Source organism: Chionomys nivalis, chromosome 2 (assembly GCF_950005125.1).
Source record: "Chionomys nivalis chromosome 2, mChiNiv1.1, whole genome shotgun sequence".
NCBI lineage: Eukaryota > Metazoa > Chordata > Mammalia > Rodentia > Cricetidae > Chionomys > Chionomys nivalis.
Genome location: NC_080087.1, coordinates 24930133 through 24957772, shown reverse-complemented (window position 1 = coordinate 24957772; position 27640 = coordinate 24930133). Strand labels below are relative to the sequence as shown.

General features: G+C 41.9%; 1 protein-coding gene across 4 annotated transcripts in view; it reads left to right on the top strand.

Moving 5' to 3' along the window:
• Phactr2 (phosphatase and actin regulator 2) overlaps positions 1 to 27364 on the top strand; it is a 271200-nt gene extending 243836 nt beyond the window's left edge. For all 4 annotated transcript variants that reach the window (XM_057761357.1, XM_057761356.1, XM_057761360.1 and 1 more), the window contains 4 exons: positions 77 to 138; positions 1660 to 1801; positions 12708 to 12780; positions 20822 to 27364. In XM_057761357.1, coding sequence (XP_057617340.1) covers positions 77 to 138; positions 1660 to 1801; positions 12708 to 12780; positions 20822 to 20837 — 293 coding nt within the window. In that variant the 3' untranslated portion in view covers positions 20838 to 27364. The remainder of the gene's footprint in view (positions 1 to 76; positions 139 to 1659; positions 1802 to 12707; positions 12781 to 20821) is intronic.
• The last annotated feature ends 276 nt before the right edge of the window (positions 27365 to 27640 follow it).

Here is a 27640-nt window from a genome sequence, read left to right as displayed (position 1 = left end):
GGTAGTTGTTCCTCGTAGATTTTTTGATTGTACGATCATCCCTAGTAACTATACTTATGCCTCCCCTAATTAACAGAAAAGAATGAAGAAGAGGAGCAAGAAGCAAAAATGGAACTCAAACGGAGACTCAGCCGGAAGGTGATGACATTTTAACTGCTAATGAGCATGTGTGTTCTGGGATACAGTTTATCTTCGTTAGATACAAACCCACTCTCAATGTGTGACTGGGATGTTTAGGAATGAGTACTTCTATTAGGCCACCATGTGATCCAAGGCATTAAAAGGAACAATGCACACAAATCATTTATCTTTTATTTGCATGCTATGTTCATTTTGAAAAGTTAACAGCTTGTACATTGTAGCTAATGATTATGAAAATAGGTATGTTAAGTTTAAATACAAAAATGAACAAAAAAGATGTCATACACAAATCTTCCATTTAGAGAGCCACCATTAGCATTTTAATATATTTGTATGCCTTTAATTAGGTTTAAAAATGCTCACACTGTCCATTTTATCTTGGAAATACTAAATAAGTATTTTGTGGCTGTTAATGATTTGTCTCTACTCTGTAGCAAGCCTGGGTGACTAATTTATTGAGTGAATTTGACCACAGTGTTGCCACAATTGACAAATGGCTTTATCTCTGGAACTCAGACAATTGTTTCCACTTATTTACAAAAAATACAAACCTGATCCCAGGACCACGACTTTTTTTTCTTCTGTGCTAAAATTAATTAGCCTTTGGAAAAATTAAGGACGATCAGAATTTATATTTCATCATAAATTCTTGTAGTGGTTTCTCAGATATACCTTCCATACCTGGAAGAGAGCCAGGTGACTAAAGTGTGACCCCATAGCCAGCCGAGTGTGTGGCCTGACTCATGTTGTTGAGGGCTGGCTGGGGAGCTCACAACAAAGCATTCCGAGATAGGTCTGGGTTTCTTTCAAGGGTAGGATTATTCCAGTCTGTCTTGGTGCTTGTGAAAAGATCAAGAGAGTAAAGCAAGGGCACCCCAGGGCTGACTGGATTAAATATGCGATAAATTTGAAGGACTTGAGAAGGAATCCCCAAGAACAGACATGGCAGAAAGATTGTAAGAAGGAGTGTCCTCCATGAAGCCTCCTTCATCTGCCAGTCACCTGTCCTGGCTGTGGTGACCAGCGCAGGACCTGTGCCCATCTCTCCAGGAAGACCACACTAGCTACACCCTTCTCTGAGCCATTTCTGCAGAGAACACTGCATTTCTACATATGCCAGACTCAGTTGGAGCAGAGACTCATTTTCTAGGAGTTTCATAGCTTTTGTCGTAGTCCATCGGCCACCACCATAACCGTCGTTGAGCTGTGTGTTCACCACTGAGTGTTCCTGTGACAGAGATGACAGACAAGCCTTAATCTTAGTGCCAGGCATGCTATGGGGAGTCACACAATCCAGACGGTTGCCAAAGGCTGACCTAGCTAGCAGTGATGATTTTCTGGTCTGGAAATGAGGGCACGCTGCTTTCTAGGTCTCGTTACAAATTCCCAAGATGCCATTGCTTTTCTTTTAATACCTGAAAGTGACCTTAACTTTGAAGTGTTCCAGCCAGAAACCTTGCCACCTAGAGGCTGTAAACGTGTAACTGATCTCTGCCTTTCCCTCCTACCCTCCTGTAGCTCAGCCTAAGACCTTCTGTGGCAGAGCTACAAGCCCGAAGGATCCTGCGGTTTAATGAGTATGTAGAAGTCACGGATTCTCCGGACTATGACCGCCGTGCCGACAAGCCCTGGGCCAGGTTGACACCTGCAGACAAGGCAAGTATCTCAGAGACCTTTTGTGCTTCCAAAACCTGTGTGCTCAGCCTCTGCTCAGCCATCCTAGCCCCTTTCTCCCTCTGGAAGTTTAAATACAAGTGGTCGTGTAAAGCAATAGCAATGCAGTTCTTTCTACTGGGTCTCAGAGAAAGCTGGTCCTAAATTGCTGTGTAACCTGTCAAGTGTAGTGGTGGAGGGTTTCCTCATTGTGATAGGAGGCTTTCCTCATCGTGGTAACAGTCTTGGTTATCAGCTTGACTGGATTGCAAATACCTAGGAGGTCGTAAAGTGTGCATGCAGATGTGTTTTGTCAGGCATTGCCTAGAGGCAACTAGATTAAGAAGTCTCTGGTCTAAAAAACGAATTCATCCCTTGACAGATGCATAGTATTACTGGGCGCTGGTGAAGTGTAGTAGGTAGGACCTGATTGGCAGCACGAATATGACGGGAATATTGGGAGTTACTTCCGGTGGTGGCCTTGTCTGCTTCACTGCTGTCAGGCCGCTATGCTGGAAGCTTCTTTTCTCCACGGCACCATCCTCTGATGGGTCAACATCTCTGAAACTGTGAGCTAAAATAAGTCTTCCCTTAAGTTATTTCCAAGAAAGGTTCTATAGCCAAAGATTAACACCAACCATTTGTTTTTAAGTTTTTCATGTTGCCAGTTTACCAGTATCCCTAACGATGAGTTCATAATTTTTACTCTCAGTGAAACCTGACATTGAATAAATATATACCATACCTGTAACTGAGTATTTAATGACACTGTGTAGTGATGCTTCTTAAATAAATAATGCATTTTGTCAAGCATATACTATGTGCAAAGGACACATTGGAGATATTTATAAAGAAACTACTTTCTCATCAATAGAAATGAAAACTAGGAAGAAATACAAGAGTAGGGGGGAAGAAGTTGGGCTGAGGGTATATGTAGCTCAGTGACAGACCACTTGGCTAGCAAGGGTGAAGCCCTAAGTTCAAGTCCCAGCAGGACTGAAAAGAAGAGTGGAGAGGCACAGCTAAGAAAGGCATCCCAGGAACATTTTAGAAAAAAGTGATAGAAGAATAGTGTGGAAGAAACCACTGAAAGATGTGAAAAGAAAAGGCCCATTGGCTCAGGAGGAGAGCGTTAGAGGGATGACTGTGAGTGTTCAATGCCCAGAGAGAGAGGCATTTCAGAGGACTGACTGCTGGAAGACACTAAGGATAAACATAGTTGCCAGGGTCTCAGCTGTGAAGGGAGGAGGTACTGTGAGTTAACCGTAAGCCAAAGAAGGGCATCAAAATGAGAGTCTGTCTTTTTAATTTGGGAAAGAATTTTTATTTTAATTAATTATGTCATTTGCTGGTTTGCTTGTATGTATGTCTGTATGAGGGTGCTTTTGTATCCTGGAACTGGAGTTACAGACACTTGTAAGCTGCCATGTGGGTGCTGGGAATTGAACCCGGGTCCTCTGGAAGAGCAGATCATGCTCTTAACCGTTGAGTCATCTCTCTAGCCCAAGGGGTCAGGGGTGGAAATTTTAACAATATTTATTTGAAGGAAGGAGCCAAAAAAGGAGGGGAAAGGTGAAGTCTACATGAGGAAAAGTTCGAGCGAGACACGATCGTTAGAGCAGAAGCCAACATTTAGTAGAAATCAAGAAAAGGCTGTTGAAGGTGGGATGGGGCTCACAAGCAGGGAGCAGGCACTGAGGGAGAAGGCTGTGGACAGATACCTCCGTGTGCAAACACGCTGTCAAATGCGCACAGGAACTTAGATTCCACTTCTGTGAACTGCTGGGCTTTTGCTCGTCTTCTCCTGGCTTGTCAGATTCCTGCTGATTCATAGGGGTTCTCCATAGATTCGGGTTTCTATATGTTGAAAATAAGCCCATTCCTGCTTCCGTTTGGGGATATGTCAACTCTGCTTGTAGGACTTGTTGATGAAAGAGAAATGCCTTAAGATGATGAAAGAGTTTAGTGGAACTCTTTCCTTCTGTGTTCTGATTTCATTTTTGTATTTGAATTCTCCCTGGGCCAGAAGGAAGGCTCGGCAGGTAAATCACTTGCCTTGATAGTCTCCTGATCTGAGCTCCATCGCTAGGACCTCCAGTGAAAGGAGAGAAGCACCTTCCATGTGTGTTGGACACTCAGGGCCCTGAACTCACATAGTAAATAAGAATGTTTTGAAAGTCTTCCCCTCATGTACGAGCTACGTCATTACATGTGTAGAACGAACCACATTTTTGTTATAAAAACTTTGTTATGAAGCTCTATCTTAAGAAATGACTCTTTTCTCTCAAGCTTCTTTTATTAATGCTACTTTGAACTGTGTGAGAGAAATGAATTACTTCAGACTATCTTATGACTGTGGATTCAGACTGCAAACCAGGTGGACAGTCAGCTTACAGGTTCAGTTCCTCAGCCTGCGTTCTCACCCACTCCACACTGACTCCAGCTCTACGTTCCCTTTGTTGTCTTCTGGGGTTCAGACAGCATAGCTTTGTGTTAGGATATTCCATTTGGTCTCCCCCGTCTTCCATGTCCTGCCTGCTTTTGAAGATGACTACTTAGATTCACCAGATTTATGCAAGAATCTTCAAGTCAAAGACATTTTCACTGTTTCCTTTTCTGGGTTACCTCCCTTTGTTCGTCTGCCTCCCCCTCCCCCCCCCCGCAGAAGTTTCTACTCTCTAACCAGCCATTCAATATATTTAAGATAATTTTTAATGCTTTATCATCTTCACTGTTTTTCAATGGAAGGGTTAAACAAGGCATCTAGCATATCCTATAGCAAGAAATAGATTTATTCCAGTTACTCCCCTTCCAGCTGTGGGCTTCCTCACTCTCCCCTCACTCAGCGACTTCTAGTTGTCACTGCTGCAGCCACTGTCCCCATGCAGTAAGCTACCCTAAGCTTAGTGATGAAGAACAGAGAGTTTCATTATGTCTTGTGGATTTCATAGCCTGGGATATATTCAAGCATCATTTGGGCAATTCCACTTTCCATGGTTGACTAAGGTCCTCAGTGTCACCTACTTGGTGACTAGGCTTCTCTGAGAGGTTCAGGACTGGTTCTCCAACATGTCTTGTGTCTTGGTTTCCATAGCCCGGAGGTGGAGCTCAGCTGGGCTTCCCACAAAACTACTTACACATTGCCTCTTCAGTGTGAGTTAACAGACCCCTTCCCTGAGCTGGCTTCCCTCACAGCAGGCTCTGTCCCCAGAGAGTCCTGTAAAAGCTACTTGGCCTTTTCTAATCCTCCTTAGAAGTCTGTTGTGGGATATTTGTGCATTGTGTCAAGATGTATTTGCTGTGGTGGGTGTAATGAAAAGCTGAACGGCCAATCGCTAGGCAGGAGGTTTAGGCATGACTTCTGAGTTGAGAAAGGAAGAGGAGGAAGAATCTAGTCCCGTGAGAGAAGCCAGCAGCAGGGAGAGGAAACAGGAGGTGCAAGATGGAAGAGAGGTAACGCCACATGGCAGAACATAGATTAAAATAAATGGGTTAATTTAAGTTATAAGACCTAGTTAGGTGCAATTAATTTCATAATCAATAAGAAGTTTCCATGTCATTATTTGTGATCTGATGGCCCAAAGGAAAGTCTGACTACAGAAGTTACTCAAGGTGTACATCTGCTTCATTCTGTTGGCTCCAGCAAGGCATAAGGCCAGCTCAGACCCAGGGGAATGGGGTAGATAGGTCTACCTCTTGTTATGGGAAGAGGGTTGGCAGCTCTACCTCTGTGTAGACTGAAGGTGGGTTGTAGCCATCTTAAAAAAGTAGGATTTGCTACATCCATTGCCAGCCACCTGACTATTCAAATGCCAACCTTTATACAGGCCAGATAAACAGTAAAATCCTCGACTATGCAGGAGTGACCACTGACATGACTAACCACCCTTATATGCAAACTCAGTCTCCATCCCCATAAGAGCCGTCCTTGCCTTCGTCCTGTTTGTGAGAGGCAGAGCTCCTCTATCTCCAGCTACAATGGGCAGAGATTTTTTTTAAAAGAACATTTTGAACTGAGACAAAGAAAGGCTTTTGTCTTGAGGTTGTTAAACATAAGGGGGTTAGGCCTGGCCAGGTTTTCTTCTACAAGCCCGGTTTCCGTTCTAGAGTACTCTAAGGACATAGGAGTCTCCCATCTCTCTTGAACATGGCATCTGAGCCCAGGGCAGAGCCAGAGTCCCTCCCGACTTACAGGGGTGGCTCATTTCTCCCCAGGAAATCTCACACATTTATCCTGAGACGTGTTAAGATCTAAAGGACAACATTTTTAGGGTTGTGTTTTTATTGTCTGTGTTCCCTAGAGGAAAACTGTTTTCTTTAAGTAAGAATTTGTTTTAGACCAAAAAAAAAGTATACTTTTTAAAAAGTAGAAAATAAAAAAAAATGCAAATATTAAACATGCTGTTTACACGTAGTGTGTTTTATATGTCTGTTCTGGTGTAGTATGTGTTGCACACCAAGTGGTGTGTGCTTGTTCTCAAATAGCTGAGTATCCACACTCACGAACAGGAGACATCAACTGGAATTTGGATCAATGCATGGCATTTTTAGAAATGTCTGAAAACACTGTTTTCTCCATAACACTGAGGAAAATTTAGAACTCTCACGCCGTTGTTACAATGTGGATGTATAAGGACTAGGTAGATGGCTCTGTAGGTAGAGTGCTGCCCAGCAAGCCTGAAAACCACGCTGAGTGTGCAGTACATACCCACAATCCCAGCACCAAGGGGCAGAATTAGCTGGCTCCCTGGGCTGCCAAGCAGACAGTCTAGCTAAAACAGTGAGTGTCGGGTTCACTGAGACCCACTGTTCTAAGAACTATGTGGAGGGTGATTGAGGAAACCTCCTGATGTCAACACTGGGTTTCCGTGAATGTCCAATGAGTGTATGTGAGTGGGTGTGTATAAAGAAATATGGCCCATATGCTAAAAACATTTTAGTTAAGGATGAAAATAGCATACTAACTGTCATTATAGCAAAAAATTATTGGTTTTTATTACTTTTGCCTTAAAATGTTTCATAGCACCTATTAGTCAGATTTTATTTGATTCTTTAAGTTAATTAATATAAAATTAATCAAGTGTGACTTAACTATTGTGTTGAGAATTAGCTTATGAAGGGACTGGAAAGATGACTCAGCAGTTAAGAGCATCAGCTGTTCTTCCAGAGGACCAGGGTTCAATTCCCAGCACCCACATGGCGGCTCACACCTGTCTTTAACTCTAGTTCCAGAGTATCTGACACCCTCACATGGACATAAACGCAGACAAAACACCAATGATCAGAAAATTAAAACAAAGTAAAAATAGAAAAGATTAAAAAAAAAAAAGGATTAGGTTATGAGGCCAGCAAGATGGCTCGGTGGGTAAAATGTTTGTCCCCAAGCCTGAAAACCTGAGTGTGGTCTCTGGGACACACGTGCTGGGAGATGGTTTGCCTCTAACTTCATCCATACCGTGGCATGTCTGACCCCCTACACAAACACATAGGCATGCACACATATGCAAAAGCCAATAACTGTAGCTTTAAATTGGTTTTAGTCTTTAATTTTTGATCTCTATACTCCGCTTAAAAAACCTAGGGAAAGTCAAAATGACTGAAAGCTTGTATTACTTTTTTTAAAGAAAATGAAATTCAAATATTATTTAGACTCCGAAAGTAATTTCAGTCCGTGGTTCCACAGCTGGATGGAAATTTAAAATACTCATGAAAGTTTCAGCTTAGAAAATTCTACCAAGCTGCTCAAGAGGTTTGGTACTGACAAGGGCGCCGTTGTGCAAGCTGTGAAGGGCCTTGTCTCTAAGGGCCAGGAAGGGCATGGGCTGCTGGGTGGGGGAACTGCACGCTGCTGGGAGGTTCTGGCAAGGTGCTTTAAGATGTACTGAGAGGAGGCATAACATACATACATATATATATATATATATATATATATATATATATATGTATATATATATGTTTTGAGAAAAATTTTAAACAAGATTTCTAGTGAACCAGAATACGGGCTGCTTTCTGATGATACACAAATCTGTCTCAGCTCTTAAAACTCTTAACAATATCCTAGGTACGAGGGCTAGGGAGACGAAAAGTCTTTCCAGGAATGCGCTGTCTAGCCAGCTCCTCGGGAGAATGTGGTCCACTTCCCTGTAGAATGTCATCTCTTGACTCATGGAGTGCTCACTTCCCTCCCCATGACATGGGGCTTCATGCGTCAGCCAGCAATCCCCCCTTTGATACCAGCGTTTTAGCACAGAAATAAACAGAAGATATCAACTGGAAACTCAACTAATTCTTCTCTCGCAACCCACACTGCATGTTGGAAATGGCCGCAAGAGCCATGTTTTCAACCAACTGCCTGGTGTTCCTTGCCAAGAGGTGCCCCTGAAGTGCCCAGAGCTGATCAGATGGGGGATGTACGTGGCTGATCACCACCAGTCAAACTTAAGCTTGGTTTTCGTCGCTTTTGTGTCCTGTGTTTAATTACCATGATACCCGCCACCACTGCTCGTAGGGTCTCAGTGCAACCTCCAGGCATTTGGGGTTGCTATTGCCTGTTTTCTTCGAGATCAATTTCAGCCCAATGGTTTACCTAGGGTGGTCCGGTGCAGCACCTCGGGCTCCAATCCCACTGCCTCAGCCTATCTCTTTTATCTTTCAGCAAAACCAGCCCCAGTTACACTTAGGTTAAGAATATTCAGCCTAAAATCTGGTCTCATCTGCAAAAAGGGGGAGGGGGAACAAAGCTACGTTTATACTGACCCTGTACCTGGTCAATATAAAAGACCTATTTTTTCTCCTTCGAACCCCTAAGCACTCTTCCTTCTTACCTAATGGAGTAACTGTTAGACTTCAAAGTAGGTCCTTAGTGAGTAGATTTTAAAAGTGAAGACTGTCCCCATAATCAGGCAAATGCGGACACCCTGCAGGGTTACACTGATTACCATATCGGTACTTACAACTGACTTTTCACTTCTAAATGCAAGCCAGCACACTCATGGCAATGAGGCAGTTATCTGGATTAGCGAGGCCCCAAAGCCCATTTTATTGGATGGATGTAAGGCTTGTAGGCTTATGAGTGGCTCCATTATAATCATTTAAGCACTTTTGATATCCAGGAGATAATAAGACCCCTCTGGGCCTCTGTTTCATCTTAGAATACTGTTTAGGTTATCAACTGCCTTGTAACAAACCAGCCCAGAGCTACTGGCTTAAATCAGTGATTATAGTGCTTGTAAGTTTGTGGGGGAGGAATTCTGGAATGCATCAATCCAGGGGTTTATTTCAGGCTCACATGGCGTTCATGAAATGCTGGGCCTTGAAAACCCATTTCCAAAGTAGTTTCTTCGTGAATGTGTGTATGTTCTCTTGCTCCTTGACCTCTGTCTACATGGCATCTCGTCCTCTGAAGTCTTTGTCTTGGGGTGTCTCGTACTTCAGCTTGCTCAGGGCAGTCAAATGTGTTTTATGTGGCAGCTGGCTTCCAAGAAGCAAATGTCACAGAGCCAGGAAGACACTCTCCTTCGACTGATGTCACGGAATGACAACTTTACTTGTCTCCTTATGCAGCGTCATGACAGGGTTTATATACCCAGAGTCAAAACCAAAGAAGCTGACACCAGCCACATCTTAGGAACGCAGTGACAAAATGGCCTTGCAGAGGAGAAAATGGAATGTGCCACATCTAACTGGCTTTCTGAGGAAAGCAGTACGCATGAGGGGATGTGGGCACTAGAGGATTATAAATTTTATTAATGTAAATATTGGGTGGAATGGGGGCACAGTTTGTAGTTGTACTGATTTATAAACTCCATATCCCAAGTGTTTCTCTCTGAATGTTTCTCCTGGATTTTGCCAGACTCTTCAGCTGGTAGCCAGCCCTCTGTCACTAGTGAGTCCTTCATCTTGTTTATGTTCAGCTCTCCTGCAGCAGGGTCCTCTTGGCGCTCCAGTGAATTGTCTAGAATAAAAATGAAAGGATTGTTAGTCACAGTCCAAATAATATACCATTTAAAAACTTTACGATATTTTTTATTGGTAACTCTACAATATTCAACACATTTTTTTTAAACTGAACCTGTCATCAGAACTTTTTTTAAATTGTTTTTACTGAGCTCTATATTTTTCTCTACTCCCCTCTCTTCTTCCCCCTCCCCTTCTATCCTCTCCCATGGTCCCCATGCTCCCAATTTACTCAGGAGATCTTGTCTTTTTCTACTTCCCATGTAGATTAGATCCATGTATGTCTGTCTTAGGGTCCTATTTGTTGTCTAGGTTCTCTGGGATTGTAAATTGTAGGCTGGTTTTTCTTTGCTTTATGAGTGAGTACATATGATATTTCTCTTTCTGGGTCTGGGCTACCTCACTCAGTATGATGTTTTCTAGATCTGTGAATTTGCCTCTAAATTTCAAGATGTCATTTTCTTTTTTCTGCTGTGTAGTATGACATTTTCCTTATCCATTCTTCAGTTGAGGGTCAACACATTTTTAAAAATACACTTTTAACTAATATTCTTAATTGTATCATAAATTTTTATTCCTATTTTCTAGGTGAGTAAATTATCTAGCTTTCTGTTACTGTTAAAAAAGAACCCCTACAATAGCTAACCTATAAATATAAAAAAGTTTGATTCACAGTTCTGGATGCAAGAGTTACTTCATTGCTTAGGGCTAAATAATGTCTAAGTAAGGTCTAAGTAATGGGTGCTTGGAGGTATCATATGGTTGGAGCATGGTGAATCAAGTCACTTACATCATGAGTCAAAAGAAGAAAGAGAAGATAGAGCATAGTCCCATAATCTCTTCAGGGGCATGCCCCAAATGACCTAAAGACATGTCCCTCAGAAGGCCCCACCTCTTAAATAGTCACCCTCCCTCTAATAATACCTCCCTGGACAATGGGCTGTACCATGTGGACTTCAGATAACATCGTCCAAACCACAGCGGTAGGAAAGCTGCAGCTTGAGGGATAGGTCCTCCATGAGCATCATACTGCCGTGGGAAATGTAGCCAAGACCAACACCATGTCTTCTGAGCTTAGCCAAAGTCTAGCATGGCCTCTGATGAAACCTGTGGAGAGAAGAAAGTTCAAGTGAAAACAGAGATGGGATCCCTGACCCCGTTCACACGGAGACACTTCTTTCCAAGGGGGAGCATTTCTCTAAAACTTCATCCAAGCAACTGTCCAGCTCCTGATGCTAGTGCCGATTGTTACTATAGCCAAAACCGGATGTCCACATTGTTGTATCTTGTGAGCCATGCTGCATAACTGTGTCACGTGGGACTCAGGCCCACAAACAGGTCTCTGTCTGCTTTGGCACTTCCGAGAGTTAGTAATAAGAATCATGACTGCTGTTTAGTGTCCAGGTTCCCCCAAAGAGACTTTCAGACCTGAAGAATATATCTAGGGAGAGGAGACAGTCTGTGACAACAAGGCTTAATTATTGCACTAAAATATACTTGGAAGGAAGTCTGTGAAGTGTAGAGCAATGGGTAATGACAGGAAAGAGCCATGGAGAGGTCTCAGGGCTTTCTACTATCTTTTTTCCCTTTTTCCGAAGTTCATTGACTTTCAATCGCAAAGTAGATTCTCCTATCTTTCTGTGAAGGGACTTCCTGTGGTTTATTTTGACATTCTGTGTTTATCTGGAGCCAATCCCTTTAGCACAGATGTCAGAAGGGTGTTTTATTCCTACTTTTCCTTTTATACGAAGGAAAGCATTCTTTGTGTAAAAGACATTTATAATCTTCTGTGTTTGAGCTGAATAGTGCAATATACATAGAGCTTAAAAAGATCCTTTTAGTACTTATTATATGAGTAAAGTATCCTTTGTAGGGGAAAAAAAAGTCGGAAATAAAAATAAGTCAAAAATTGAAGCTAACTCATGCATAATCCTGCCACTGTCTGTTAACAGACAGCCAAAGTTAGCATTTGGAGGGGTGTCTCAGCTTTCCAGTCTGCATGCATAAGAATTTTTGTTGTACATGGCATGGATTATGTGTTCCTTAAACAAGGCCGCCTATTTGATGTTTCTCCGACTGGCTTTAAATACTGTGCTGAATTTTCAGTCATTTGTCTAAACTTTCAACATGAAAAAAAATAAATAGCAATTGCCTTCTTAACATCCCTGTGGCTGCGAGTCAAAGCTGCATTGCTGTGGGCGGGCCTGTGGGCTCCAATGTAAAACTTTCCTAGGAGCAGGGTATGGATTCTCTGAAAAACCTCATGCCTTGCATTTGCCGTGGTCGGCAGAGGGTGGAGGGACATTCTAGACCCTACTGCCGCCCTCCCCACCAAGGACACTCTCAGGGAGGCCACCCTAGCCTCAGTTTGACTTCCAGCTGACTGTCCCTCCCCCGAAATGCCAGTGACCAAAGGTGTTTATGGGTTAGGAGTAGTTCTAGAATTTGGGATATTTGCAAGGACATAATGAGAAGAGGTAACTGAAGGATGAGGACCGTGTCCACACACAAAGTTCTCTGATGGGCCTGGAGTCTAGTTCAGTGGTAGAGTGCTTGCCTAGCATGCATAAGGCCTGGGTTCAGTCTCCAACCCTGCTTTAAAAGAGTTCATTTGTGTTCGTACATACCGCACACACATGTCCTGCAGGTCATTTTACATGTTTTCGCCATGTTTCCACTTTACAACCATCACAGGGGGTCAGGTATGGAATTTTCCACTTGTGGCTCACACGCCGGCACTCAGAAATATTGGAGTTTTGAAGATCTTCTAATTTTGGTTTCTGTGTCAGGGGTGCTCAGACTGTAACGTATTTCATTTATTAAGTCTTAATCTGGGATAAATTAGTAATTCTTTCCCCAAAATGTAATCTCATAGAAGACTGTCTGTCTCGTGGATGCTGTGTACGTTGGGAAAATATGGGACCTAAATTCTGCTTCTTTTTCTCCTGTTTAGGCAGCAATAAGAAAAGAACTAAATGAATTCAAAAGCACAGAAATGGAAGTTCATGAGGAGAGCCGACAGTTTACAAGGTGGGTAGACAAGATCGAGTTTTGCAGGGTGAGAATACTCAACACAGGAAATTTCATGCCGGGTATACTGTGTAGTGATTTCATTTTTAAATGTGGTTTGGCAGAAATTGTCTAATGAAGATTTCGGCTTCCCCCGCCTCTGTCTTTCTTTGCTCTTTTGATTAACTAGAGTCCTGGTGGCAAATTTAAAGATATGGCTGGACCAGATTATCAATGTCTAGACTTTCCTGATTGGCTCAATTGTGTCTTTTAAGTGCACCTAAACTGATCTCACTGGGAAAAAAAGATTCTACAATGAGGTCTTAATTTTTTCTTTCAGTGAAGTGTGAATCATTCATTCTGAAGGACTATATTATGGTTCTCTTTTTAGTTTCGTTTTTGGGCCAAAAAAACAAGTATTGTAATAGTCTGCTCTTAAACTGATGTCGGAAGTTCTGTGCTCTGAAGACATACTGGTGGTAGGCAGTATGGGAACATATGTGTTACTTATTGCTCACAGGACAAGACTTAGGGCAGAAACTGAATTTTGCAGAAGCTAGATCTCATAATGGGAATCAAGTTTTGATTGGCTCCCCAGACACTGCTGAGATCACCAACAATCTCTGGGATCATGAGCCTGTAAAGAAAGAAGCCTTCCTTTGACTCACAAGCCCAGAGATCCCAGGGCATGTTCAGTTCTTTCTACTGCTTTGGGACCTATAACAAGGCATCATGGTAGCAACATATGAGAACACCACTCCTTCCTGCTGTGGTCCAGGAATGAGAACAAGGTAGAGGAAGAGCCTTGGACCCCGTAGCCCCTATAGACAAGCTCCCAGCGACTGCAAGGCCCCACCCTTAAGGTTTACAGCATTCCCTGGAGAGCCAAGTTGAGAACTGGGACTTTAGCACTTGGGCACCTAAGATCCAAATTTTAACACGTGTAATGCTGTGGTTTGTCTCCCCACTACTCTTTGGTTTTCCAAATGACAGAAACTGTGTGTGTGTGGGGGGGGGAATCTGAGTGTTCACATTATCTAATTTCCAGAAGTAACAGCTATTCTATTTAGTTACAATCTCATACAATCTCATGCTGTATGTAACAAGCATATTCCTAAAATTTTGTTCAGAAATTAAATTTTTAGAAACCAAATTGAGGGTCTGAGGTGATAGCTTCATGAGTAAAAAGGGGACTCTCCACACAAGCATGAGGGTCTGAGTTTGGATCTGCAGCACCCATGCAAATAGCCTGGCATGGCCACATAAGCCTGTGATGGCAATGTTGTGGGTGCAGAGACAGGAGAATGTTTGGGGATTGCTGGTTGCCAGGCTATTAGGGGGCTTGCAGGGCAGAGAGATACAGACTTGAGCTTAGGATTCAGTGAGAAATCCTGTCTCCTCTGATCTCAGCATATGTTCGCACATACATGTACACAAACTCATATAACAACACACACACAAACACACAATTGAAGTGGTAGAAAATTACAGGAAATGAATGCATGAAGAAGACAAGGTTCTCTGTCTTTCAGAACACAAGTAATCATGTGCTGCCCTAATTGCATTGTCTCGGTGCTGTGATCTAGAGACAGCCTCAGTTGTAGCTGAGTCTTGACCCCTGAGCTGTAGTGTCTGCACTCAACCCACAAGGTGATTCAGATTGGTTTTCCTTCTGTGAAACTTTCCTCTAAGTCATAAGATCTGATAGCTTCATCTTCATTCGATGGCCCGAGGTGAGAATAAATTACAGCAGAAAATAAGCAAAAAAAAAAATGTATTTTGTAATTCTAATTTTGTAGTTTTCATTAGTTAAATTTAATTAAATTTTGTAGTTCTAATTCTCCAGGAAGCATTTATGCTGGAAGGCCTTCTTTCTGTTGTGTTCTCTAAGCAGATTCACTAAAATTAGCCATAGGGAGATATCAGGGCCATTTCTTTTTTATGTCTTTTGTATACAAAATGATGCATTTTAATTAAGCATTTAAGTAGTGCAAAAGTTTATCAATAAAAATGAATCCTCTACTTATTTTCCACCCTCATCTTTATTCCCACGGGGAAGAGCTAGCTAAGGGTTTCTAGGCATTTCTTTTTCTGTGCATTTATGAATGTGTCCAAATATAATATACTTGTGTGCACAGACTGTTTATCCACATCCAGCACGTAGAAAGCCAGTCCCTCCCTGTGGTCTGTACGGCACTCATCTATCTCCACGACTGCGGCGTCCCACAGATAATGTGCTACACAGTACTGAGCAGGTTCTGCTGGTTGTCCACGACACTTCAGCTTTTCACGGTCGACACTAAGTCACTGCCGTCATGGTTATGTCTATGTGCACATGCCATGATTTCTGTGGTTGCCCCATTGACTGAATTTCCTAGATGACTGGATTCATGGGTTTGGTAACTTTCAGAAGACTCCTCTCTGTTCTCGTTTAAAACACTTCGTTTACTGACTCACAGAGAATGCTGCACCCTCAGTGACCATCATCAACAGTTGGTAGTGAGTGACCTCAAGGTTTGTGCTCTCCAGGATAAATAGGAACACGCTGATTTCCACACATCTTTATTTCCTTTTTTGTTTATTTATTTAACGTTTGTATTCAAGCCTTTGTAAATTTTCTTTTGGATTGCCTGCCTTTTTTAGATGGATTAGTAAAATCTGAGATATTAGTCCCCAGTATTTTTTTCCAACCTGTGGTTAGCCTTTTACATTCTTTCCATGGTTTTTTATGTAATGTTTGCGTGCTGAAATCTTTCTGTGTTATTACTCTTTTATTTCATTGGGTTTTTTTTCTGTGTGGAAGGGAGCCAAGAATACAAAACCCTTGTTTTCAACTGTTTTTACACTTAAGACTTTAAGCCATTGAGCACCTCTTTCTGTGTATGATTCAAAATCACACATGAACTTTGCTTTTGTCAACCAGTGCTCAGCTGTCCCTGTGCCATTTATTACCCTCTAGATGTGAAATTCGCTTTGGGCACATCCAGAGGTCTGCGTTCCATATTATGCCCTAAGGATCTTTGACTGTCCCTGCCTTTGCTAGTGACACTCTTGAACAGAAGGCTTGTAGTGTGTTTTTCTATTTGATGGGATTTATTTCACCTCCAAAAGCCTATCAATTATTTACTTCTCTGTAGAAATTCAGGCTCACCTTGTGTTTTATTAAACAATTTGTTGATGTTTTTATTGTTTAAGTAAATGCTAATAGATGAAGGTTAGGTAAGTTTTGAGGTGGTAACAGCTCATGCTGAGGAAATGTGCTTAAAAACATTTTTTTAAGGTATTGATCAACACTCTTTAAACTATCATTTCAGATAAGAAAAAATTAAATATTTATACCACCAAAATAAACATGTCTTACTCAAGAAGTCTTAAGAGTTGACAGTAAAGCAAATGTCTACTGCTATTTTTCCATTAATTTACATGACATCATTAGAGTTGTATTCCAGCAGGGAAGTATTTTTGGCTTTGGAGGTATAAAAATCATGCTGTGATTTTCATGTTGGTGTCAGTATTTCTTTTAGGAGGAAAAAGTTCTAATAAACACTACTGTTTCTAGTGAAAATAATGTGAAAATATGGCCATGCATTTCACTTAGAAAAGTACTCCTGTAAAAAACACACAACACTCTCGGCATTAACCGAGACACATGACAGCAATTCTTTGTTCTAGTGAGTGCCAGGCTTTATCTTCCACATCAAGCAAGCCTTCCTATCAGACGCTAAGCCTCTGAGACCCACACAGGGTCAAGGTAGATCATGCTGAAGACTGCTCTGTTCCCTACCTGTTATCCAGACACAAGCAAACACACAGACACAGACACACACAGAGACACAGACAAACACACATGCAGACACATACACAGACAGAAACACAAACACACAAGACACACACAAACACACAGACACAGACACACACAGAGACACAGGCATATACACACAAACACACACTCAGACACACACACACAAGACACACACAGACGCAGACACACACAGACAGACACACAAGCCACACTCAAGACACACACAAACACACACGCACACACATGCAAGACACACACACATCTACGGCCATACCACCCTGAACGCACCCTATCTAGTCTGATCTCAGAAGCTAAGCAGGGTCGGACCTGGTTAGTACTTGGGTGGGAGACAGACACACACATCCGGCGTTCCAACCATCTCCCTCAGGATCTTTGCAAAAACTCCCCAAAGGCTGGTGATACTGCTTATCTCTGGGGAGGAGGGCTGGTAGCTGGGGCACACACAAGAGAGAGACTTTTTGCCAGAGGCTTTCAAACCTTTTGAATTTTTGAGACAGGGGAATGTTTTACCAAGTCAACAACAGATATTTAAGAGAAAAGGAAGGGATTCAGTTCCTGAGACCCTGTTTTAATAAATGAGGATTCCAGCCTGGCGCTTCATTTTGATTCATGTGCCGGCATTTATATCGTGAATACTTTTAGCACAGCAGGAAAACACTTCTTTGACCGCCATCACAGAATATCTTCTGGTGTGTGTGTGTATGTGTGAGTATGTGTGCGTGCACATGCTGATGAATTGTGTTGATCTGTTCTCTCCTGCAATCCTCCTGGTTACTCCCTGAGTTTTCTAGAGACCTTTTTGGGATTTGAAGCACAAGCTAGGTCTTACAACAAGGATGGGGACAAGTGCTCCCACAAGAACTCATCCTGGGGCCTGATAAGGGACCAACTGTGACCTGCATTCTTTAGCATATTTACCCCTTCTCTGGCTACACTCTGTAATTTCTCCCTTTGTTGCCTACTCGGCTCATTGCTTAAAACCAAAAAGTTGAACATACTTGAATAGCGGTCTGTATGTTGATTATGTAGTCGTTACATTCTCAAAAGACACCACTGTGACAAACAGAATCCACTTCCCCTTTCAAGACAAATGGAATCTCTATAATAGAAAAAAATCATCTAAATTATGATGGCAAATTACACAAAAAAGCCATATTTTGCTTAAAAGTAAATTATGAAGGATCACAGTAGTAAGACTTGGGTAATTGGAATTTTCTGGATAGTATTTTTTATTTTTTCAAGACAGGGTTTCTCTGTGTAACAGCCCTGGCTGCCCTGGAACTTATTCTGTAGAGCAGGCTGGGCTCAAACTCACAGAGATCGCCCGTGTCTGTCCCCCAAGTGCTGGAATTAAAAGCCTGCACCATTACTGCCTGGCTATTATTTGTTTTCTAAGAATTTTATTGTGTTAACTTATATTAGATTTGTAATCAAGAGAGAATGCCACTTTTTACAAAGTCAATTTAATTTAGCACAAAATAACATTTTAAAGTGCAGAGTATCTTCACATGTGAATAATTTTATTCATGTATTAAATGTTTGCTTATTAAGTAAGGTGCATTAGCATGCATTCATTGTATCATTGAATTGAAGTTTTCAAAGTCAAAACAGATCTCATGAGATTTTTCTGGATCATAAGCAGCAGACACACAGGATATTGCCTGAATGCCTACGGTGCAGTACATATTTAAAATTCAGGTGCCAAAAAAAAAAAAAAAAAAAAAAAAAAAAAAAAAAAAAAAACCACACTGGAAGTGAAAGCAAAAGTTCTTAATAGTTATTATGCAGTATTTTATTATGCAGTATTCTTAATGGTCTGCAGAATTTGAAAGAATTCTCCAATACTAAAATACTTTTCATGTAAGATTACTACATATGAACATACATTTTTTTTCAAGCAGTGATTTCATTTTGTGTGTTTTGAAGTAGTGATTGGATTTACATAGATAGGAACCCCCTCTTTCAGCCACTAGATGGGGTGTAGCTTTTCAAAATGTGACATTGCAGGAGTTGCAGCCCGCCCTGCAGAGGGCCCACAGATGCAGGGACTGTCCTTGGGGCTGCAGCCCGCCCTGCAGAGGGCCCACAGATGCAGGGACTGTTCTTGGGGTTGCAGCACACCCTGTGGAGGGCTCACCACAGAAGGGTGAGAGGGTTGTTTGGGTTGTTAGTCTTTCCTCAATAATCCGTTTTCTTGTACCTGGACAGGGACTTTCTGAGAGTGGTAAGATGTCACAAGCCTGGTTCAGTGTTGGGAATAAAAAGAGCCCAGGCAGCACGTGCTAGGACATCCCAGAAAGAGAGTTGTGGCACTTCTTTGTTTAACAGCAGTCCATGTGGCATAACCGTGAGACTCCTGTTAGAAAAGAGTCCCATCTTAATGGTGGTTTGCTCATCTTTTGTGTACAGGACTCTGGGTGTAACTAGCAATGCAGAAAACAAAAATTAAGTAACGGGGAAGATCAATTATCCAAGACCTCAATATGTATCAAATATTGACATATAGAGAAAGAATAGCTTACCTTTGTGAGCAACTTTATTTTTATACCACCTGAAAGAGTTCATAGGAGGATGAGAAGTTTTCAAGAATGAGATTCTAGAAGAACTGTCTTTGGGATAATGGTGAGGAAAAAAAAAGAATATATGTAAATCATCTAGGGATGGGGAATAGTGATGGAGATGCGTGGGTTGGACCACATTCTGGAAGGATTCAATCACAACTTCAGGAAGGGTTGTTTTGTAAAGATAGGAACAAGCAATACAATTTCTTTGAAAGCAAGTTGACATAGTGGGATTGTTCTTGACAGTGTAGAACATGGGTTCGATAGACAGGGAACCCAATGAACTTACCTCGTTTATAGGGTAAGTGAACAGTTGGTTGTAGAAAACACGGCAATGGTAAGCAAGCTGCATAAATGTAAAATCACAGAAGTAGACTGAAGGATTAGGTCAGATGGGTCTTCTTCCTGAAGACCATGGCTTTCGGCATCGGTCTTGATGATAAAAGCACAGATGTGAAATGGAGGGAGAGCACTGTAATAATTAAGGACAGCATGTTCCGTAGCACGGGCTCCCTAACTGCAAGAGCGTTCAAGAGCCCATGTGCATGGAGGGAAAGCCAGCTTGCTCGCCAACAAGTGACCTGCTGGAGTGACACTGGCACAAAGCGGTGGCGCAATGCTTGGAGACAATGGTTTCAGGATTTGGTGACAGATAGAAAATCAGAGTGAAGGAGATAAAGGACTTGAGGGCATGGGACTTCTGTACTGCATGTGTTTTAGTAGACCATGAAATGAGAAAGTCCAAAGGCAGGTTAGGATGAAGGGACCTCTGTACAGTTGCGAATATGCTTTTTACGAGGTGCATGAACCATCATAGTGGAAATTCCCTTGAGTGTTTCATAATCCAGGTGCAGGGGCTTTATCCAGCCCCGTCCAGCATTTAAGAGCACGGATTTCTCTTCCAGAGAACCCAGATTCGACTTCCAGCACCCACATGGCAGTTGAGAACTGTCTGTAACTCTAGTGTCAGGGAATCGGATGCCTCTGTAGGCACCAGGCATGTACCTGATGCACAGACATCACAAAGACAAAACACTCAGACATAAAAATCAGTAAAAATAAATTTAATAAAACTCCAAGTGGTGAAAGTCAGTTTGAAGTCACTGGTAGGAGCTGGTGAGATTCTAATGATAATGGTCTAATGGCTTTGTTGGGGGTGTTGTTTTAATGCTTGCAGGGGGTATTTGTCTTACATTGTTTTGTTTTTTGTTTTGGAAGATAGCATCTCCAGTATCCCAGGTTGGGCTGGAATGCTTCGTGATGACTTTGAACTCTCCATTGCCCTGTCTCTACCACTCAGATAATGGGATTATAGCTGTGTGCCACCATGCCTATCATTAAGATGATAAAATAGTGATTATTGTGTTTGCGTTTCATATCTACAAGCTAGGTATAACGAAATCCATGTAAAACCTGTCTCCCTCTGCATAATGTGGGTTAGAATATGAGCATGGAGATGGTTTGTCTTCTTTATTCTATGAGCCTGAATAGTAAAACCGAGATCATTTCCACAAGAATCATGTCTACTTTCCAGCATAATGCACATAATAGCATTCTGTTACAGCAGCGACTTAACAGTAACTGGGTTGGTGGTATTCAGAACTGCGCCTTACGCATGTCACCAAATGCAGAATACACTTCTATGCCAGGGGCTCACAGTCTCTGTTTCTTACTCCAGGTTTCATCGTCCATAATGAAGTGCGGGACTGCTCAGAAATATAAACTGATCATCCCTGGCTGAAGTCCTGCTTCCTGAGACCCCGAAATTGCACTGAGATTTGAACGTGGATGTTTCCGTTTCATTGTGGTGAGGGAGGCCTGTGACTCAGCTTTCGTTGAGAATGCTCCTCACCTGGACAGCCCAGACAAGGCCAACAAGCTGAGAGCCAGACGCAGCAAGCCTGCCTGCCCAGGATGTGCACTGATGGAAGAGGCACTCTGGTTCTCTCAGCTGATTTTCCTCAGACAATTTAATCAAAGAAGACAAGCAGAAGACAATCGCCAGTTCGACTACCGGAAAGCCAAATGGTATAGTGTGTGTAGGTTCGCAAACAAGAGACATTGGAGTTGCTGGTGGTCACCCCCAGCAGGGTGGGGGCTAAAAAGAAGGAGAACGGTTTCATTATGTTAATGAAGAAAAGAAGAACGAAGATAAGTATATTTTTGAAGTAGGCATTTGGTAGCTAAGAACTTACGAAGGGATTTGGGAACCTACTCACCCAGTGTGGATTCCTTAAAGACTTGATTCCAGAACATATATTCTTGTTTCACCAATAAGTTGGTTCTGTGTAGTACCATATTTTTTATGTTGTGCCAGTGAACCCAGTTGCCAGAAACAAATCTGTGTATGCAGTAAGTGCGAGAAGCCTCTACCAACTCTTACCAAGCATGCTCGCTCGCATTGTGTTGCCTGCTTCCAGTGGCCCGCGATCCACGTGACATTTTCTTAGCCTGCTTTCCTAATCAATGAGCCCTCTCCAAGGGTAACAGAGATAAGGTCAGATATAATGTGACTCTGAAAAACTGTTGCAGGCTTTAGAAACAAATCTCCTGATTGTTCCCTGTCTTAATTATCTCCCAAGTCAGGAAAGCATTCATTACCGAAAGAAGATTATATGGACAATCACGATACCCTTTTGAAAAACTCAGTCCAGAGTTGCAACTTAAGCAACATACAAGTGTGTGTTCCCTGCTCTTAAGTTCTAAAGGGGAATAAATAATAATAAAATGCCAGGTAGTTTTGAATGCTGCATTAAAAATAAAAGAGTTAGGTTGCTGCTATTAAAAAAAATATCAAGCACATGGATTTAGCAAAAATACCCTAAGACTTTCAAGGAACACAGAAAATTGCTGGTTTATGTAAAGGAAACTTTACCTTCTATGCTGATTCTGTAGATCGCATCCATACATACAGTCTTTACTCCCCATGCCAGAGAAGCAGTGAGATACAGTGTAAGACGGTTTCCCGAGAGCCTGTAATCAGTAGTGTTTACATTGAGAAGCTTCCTCCCTTAAATTGCCCTTCTCTGCGGTATCAGGCCAGCACAGAACCCCAGAAGGGCTCACTTGTAAATACTCCCCTAAATTTCATTGTCCCTTAACAATTGTTTTGGGCCACCTGGATTAAAAGCATGCCATATTGTGTTTTCAAAAGAGAAGACAGAATCTGTATCGTGTCTGTCTTACTCTCCGATCTGAAACGATATCTGTTCTGAACCATTCCTGCTTCAGAATGTGGAAGCCTGTAATTTTCTATCTCTGCTGAGAAGTCAGCATTTAATCAGTGGAATAAGTGCAGGTCCCACCACTCTGTGGTATTGGGAAGAACCACTGGAAATTTGATGATTTCATTTCAAAGTAAAAGTGGTTAGCTGCAGTTGGCTTATTATAAGAAGCCGGGAGGATCATTCCGTGAGGTAGCCAGCATTATTGTCCCCTGAACTGCGCTTAGCTGTTTGCATTAATAAAACAAGGCTGCCATTTACACTGGTCCACTAACGGCATAGGACAGGCTTTAATTTTGAAATAGTGTCTGTGTGTGCCCTGGTATTTGTCTTGGGTTGAGGGCTCGTTCATTTGGTTGTTTGCAGTGCACTGCACTCTCCAGGAGCCCTGAGCTGCCCTCCCAGCCATTGGTTGCTTCATAGTGTCTCAATTCGACCATAAAAATTAACTTCTTTCTCGTTAATTGCAAAGTAGCGTTACTTTATGATATTATCATGTCAGTGTCATGAGAAAAAGGCCAAGGCAGATAATGTTTCTTTTTCTATGCGTATAACCTTCGAATATTTTACAACTCCTAACCGCATGTTCTCTGTACATTGTAAATGCAAGACTTGTGCACCAGTTTGTCCTTCAAAGTGTGTGTCATAGAAAGTTTCCATGTGGTTGTTAAAAAGAACATCGTTTCTCCCTATAGTGGTCTGAATTACAGCTTTTACTTTCCACAATGATACTCGCCCACTGCAGAACACAAACTGCCTCTCATGCTGAAGCCCCCAGTTCAGTCCCCAGTACCGCACGGATGAAAGCCTGTTTTCCTGACATAATCTGTCACATCTATGAACTACACAGACCTTTCTTCCATACTGACTCATACATTTACAGAAAATTTTTAAGTTAGGGAGAAGTTTAAAAAGCTAAAAGATTAACTACCAGTAGTCTAATATTTAAGTAATTAGGATGACCTGTTAGTTCATTGCAACGATCTATTCATTTTTTAAAAGCCATGGAAAGAATTAAAATATCATGAGCCAAGCTGCAGCGCTCAGAATAAGTCTCTATTTTCACGGTTAATTTTTAAAGACAGAAAAAATGTAAAGGCTGCATAACCTCACTAGCATCCCCACAGAAGCAAAGCAGCCACGTCTCTCTCTCCCTGCAATTATGCCTCTGCCCTCCGCCAGCGTTTCTGCAGCCCAGCCAGCCCGCCACTGTCCCTAAGACGATAAATGTGTGCAGAAATCGGAGTTATTTCTTGGTGCAGTTGTAATATGGTTCCAGAGCCTGGAGATGGAGAAACGGAGGGAATTTTCCTGACTCCTGAGATAGAATGAAGAAAGAAAATTAGCCCATCTCATGAAAGGTCCCAGGCAAGAAAGAACTAGACCAAATATAAAATACAAAGTGGCCATTTCTATCTTGGCTTTTAACGGAGGAGAGAAACCCTGTTGGTCTGAAGGTAATGCTAAAACACTAAGTCCCCTTCATTCAGCAGCCTCACAGTCATTACCAACCAAGGTGATAAAAAACAGTCCCTTAGTAGGCGTTCATCTGGGGCATCTTGGCTGGAGATTTCGGACCCATGTGAAATGCCTTGTGGTTTTGTGTTAGCTGTCATTTACCTTTATGTTTATTCCTTCAATCATTTAGCTAAAGTCTGCAATATTCAGAGAACCATCCTGGGTATTTGAACAGCCATTAATTAAAAAGGGAAAAGCAAACAGACCGGGTTCTCTGATTTACCCAGAAAAGCTGCCTTTTTTTTTTTTTTTTCGTTTCTTTTTCCCATCCTTATTTGCAAAATGAAGGCAGTCACTTACTTATCTGTCTCTGGTGTCAGGAGGAAATTCTGAAATTTAATTGAAAATAGACTTAAGGAAATAGAAGACTCTAATTGCTCCTCAAGAGTCACCAAATATTGAAAACGAGTTGTGAGCCTTTAGAACCTCTGTTAGATTTGTAGCTCATGATTGATTCAGTGACACACTGGCATTTTAAAACAAAAAATACAGTAGTTTGTCCCTGGGAGAGAAAGAAATGTGGGTTAGCGCATCCACCCCACAGCATCAAAGGACAGACACGCCTGCCAAAGACGAAGCCGTAGGCACAGTAGAAAGAGGCCAGTCTGCCACATAGCAGTATGCATTTGAACAGCACAGTATTTTCTTTTTCTTCATCCCCTGCTCAGGCAGTCCATCCTGTGTTATCTGTGCGTGGTCCTAGCAGCCTAATTTAGAGTAGTAAACTTTCTTTAGCAGTGAGACAGACTTAAGCTAATCGGAGATATATGAACTCAACGTCATTTTCATCAGTATAGTGAATTTGTTTATGCATTCCTAAATCCTCACTTTATTCGCTTATCATTACCAGTACAAGAAGCTGTGGTTGGATATCATCACTCCTTCCCCCCGCATCCGCAGAATATACAGATTGACCCTTCACCCCTTAAAATGATGGATTCTTTGTTAGGATTTGCTGTCTACTAACTGGTGATATGTTTCCTTTAACAAAGCAGAATGAACCTTTAGAAGATATGGGCCGGAGTGGGAAAAAATAAGCAATGGTCAGATTAATGGGAACAGCTTCCTGAGAGAAAGTGCATGCCTAGGCAACTCAGACCCAAGTTCCAAAGAGGGACTCTAGGTTCCACTACGGAGGCGAGCATCCCCAAACCACTCTCCTTTTTGCTTTCTGTTTACCGTTTCTAATTGTAAGCTTAAACACGGTTTCAAAGCTTGAACCACTATTAGTGTTTCTAAAAGGCAACTGTAATAGAGACCAACTATTTTTTTTTTGCTATGATGATATTTTGTTTTCTGTTTTGTTTGATTTTTTTTTTTTTTTTTTTTTTTTTTTTTTTGTGGACAGCTTCATCCCAAATGAACAGATCTTATTTTTACATATTGTAAGGATTTTGGCAAAGAGATGGAGAGTCGCGTAGCTGCTATTCCTACATAATGCCAATTTTTAGCCGTGTTGGGTTTTAACGCAGGAAAATGCCATTGAGCTTGTTGCTCCTCTGCAGCAGCTGCGCATGAACAAAGAACTGTTGATAGATGGTCCCCAGTGGGGGTGCTGCTGGCATTTGGATCTGGGCAATTCTTTGTCGTGCTGAAATGTACCACATGTTGCAAGATGTTCGGTATCCCAGGCTCCTAGCGACTCAACACCAGGATTGTTCCCTGACATTGTAAAAACAAATAAAATAAAATAAAAAGCCTTCCCTGTATCTATACACCTGCACAGAAGGGTGCACCCCCCCACCTGAATAGCACTGTCTACTAAGGACACACAGGGGAAAGTGCCTGTCTCCGAATATCATCTCCACTGCCTTGCATGTCTCTTATCCACTTCAAGCTTTCTGCTTAGATGCAGCTTAAATTACTCTGTTCTCTAGGAGAGAGGGTTGCCAGGCAGTGTTGTCCATTACAGTGGGCAGAGTGACCTGACCTGATGCTTGTACGTACTTCGGGGCGGGGAGGGGGGTAATACGTGAAGCAAGCTTTTGTTCATCACTTCAGAACTAGACTGCTGGCCACAGCAACACAGTAGTGGCTCTGAACAAAACAGATGGCCTTTGGAAGGTCAGAATTAGCTTCTACCTGGTAACACCACGGACTGGTTCGCCTCTCTTCCTATAGACAGCACAGTTAATTCACATGGAAGTTTGGATTCCCTCGTGTAAACAAGCCCATATGGTTCGGCTTCTCTAATAAGAGATGCAAATAGGACATGGTGGCAGAAATGTGGGTTAACTGGATCGCACGCATAGTGCTCACGCCACAGAGCCGAGGCTATGCAGAGTAAAGTGAGTTCTCTCCCCGGTGCAGCGCAATCAACCTGCGCTAACCATACGGAAGCATACTCTTTATGCCACTGAAATTTAATAGTCAATATGTCTTGGAAAATATTTAGATGAATTGCAGCTAGCTGCAAGGATGGAATTAATTCCCCCCACTCTAACCTTTTTAATATTAAAATCTAAAGACACTTTGTCTTGAAGCAGAGCAGCTCAGAGTCAATAAAGGTGGATATAGCGTAAACCTATAGATGGTGCCTAAAAATTCTTATCTTTCTTAATAACAGTATTTTTTAAGAAGAGAATAAATTGAAGGAGTAAATGAGGCAGCATGCCACTCCACCCTCAGGTCAATTTTGAGGTTTATTAAAATGCCAATAATATTTGTGCCATTTGCCAGCACTGGGGTGGGGGAGGGAGCTTTTCCCTTTATGGATGTTCTTGATTTGATTTTTGACTGTATCATTATGTTGCGTAGAGAGCATCCGCCATGAGAAATTGCCACTGCAGTGCTAACTAGCATTTGGAAGGAATTAGCAGGAGTTGAGGGTCAAACCACTTTCATCACGTACGCTATAGGCACTAATCCCTTAGTATTTCTTCTGTGACTTAGACATGTGCCGATGTAGTCAAAGCGCCCTGCACAAAATTGACCCGTGAAATACCTGCTGAAAATTCTCTCTCTTTTTTCCCCTAAGTAACAGTGGTTTTTCCATAACGGACTGTCTGTGTTCTCGTGTCATTTCAAGCTTTGGTTAAAGTGATCGTGACAGTAAACTGTGATCATTTTGAAACTAGCTGGGTCAGTCTCCCGTGCGTGACCCAATCTTTTGCACAGGTGTGCTTTCTGTGGGTGTTAATAACTGGAACTGTACCTGAATAAACACGACAGTTTCTCCTTTCGGTTGGTCTTAATCCGTACTATATTATAGTATGTGGGTCTGACAGCTGCAAGTATACACACCGAAACATATGTATTCCACGATTGTAACCTGAAAGACCATGTATTATCTTTTGTATTCCATATTGGTGTTTGTGTTATTTAAAGTGGAAAATTATACTCTATCTAGTAGTATAATATAATAGACTATTTCGCTGTGCACAGTTCCAAGTGCCTTAGAACATTGTTTAGCTTTCCTAAGTATATGTATATGCATATATGTGTGTATAAGTTTGGAAGTGTTACCTCAATAAAATCGTTGGGAAATGATAGTTTTATTCTGTCACCGTCCATCTCATTTCCAGATAGTGTTGGCCTTTTTATTTTGTATTTCTTCATTTATTTGCTGTGTTTCTAAGACAGGGTCTCCCTTGAGCTCCTAATCCTTCTGTCTCCACCTCCCAAGTGCTAAATTACAGACATGCACCGCCAACTTATCATGCATAGTCTGTTTAAATTAAAAGTTCATGGAGGTCTCGTGGGTAAAGCAAGATTCAGATACATTTTATAATTCTCTGGTATTTCAACCCCACCCA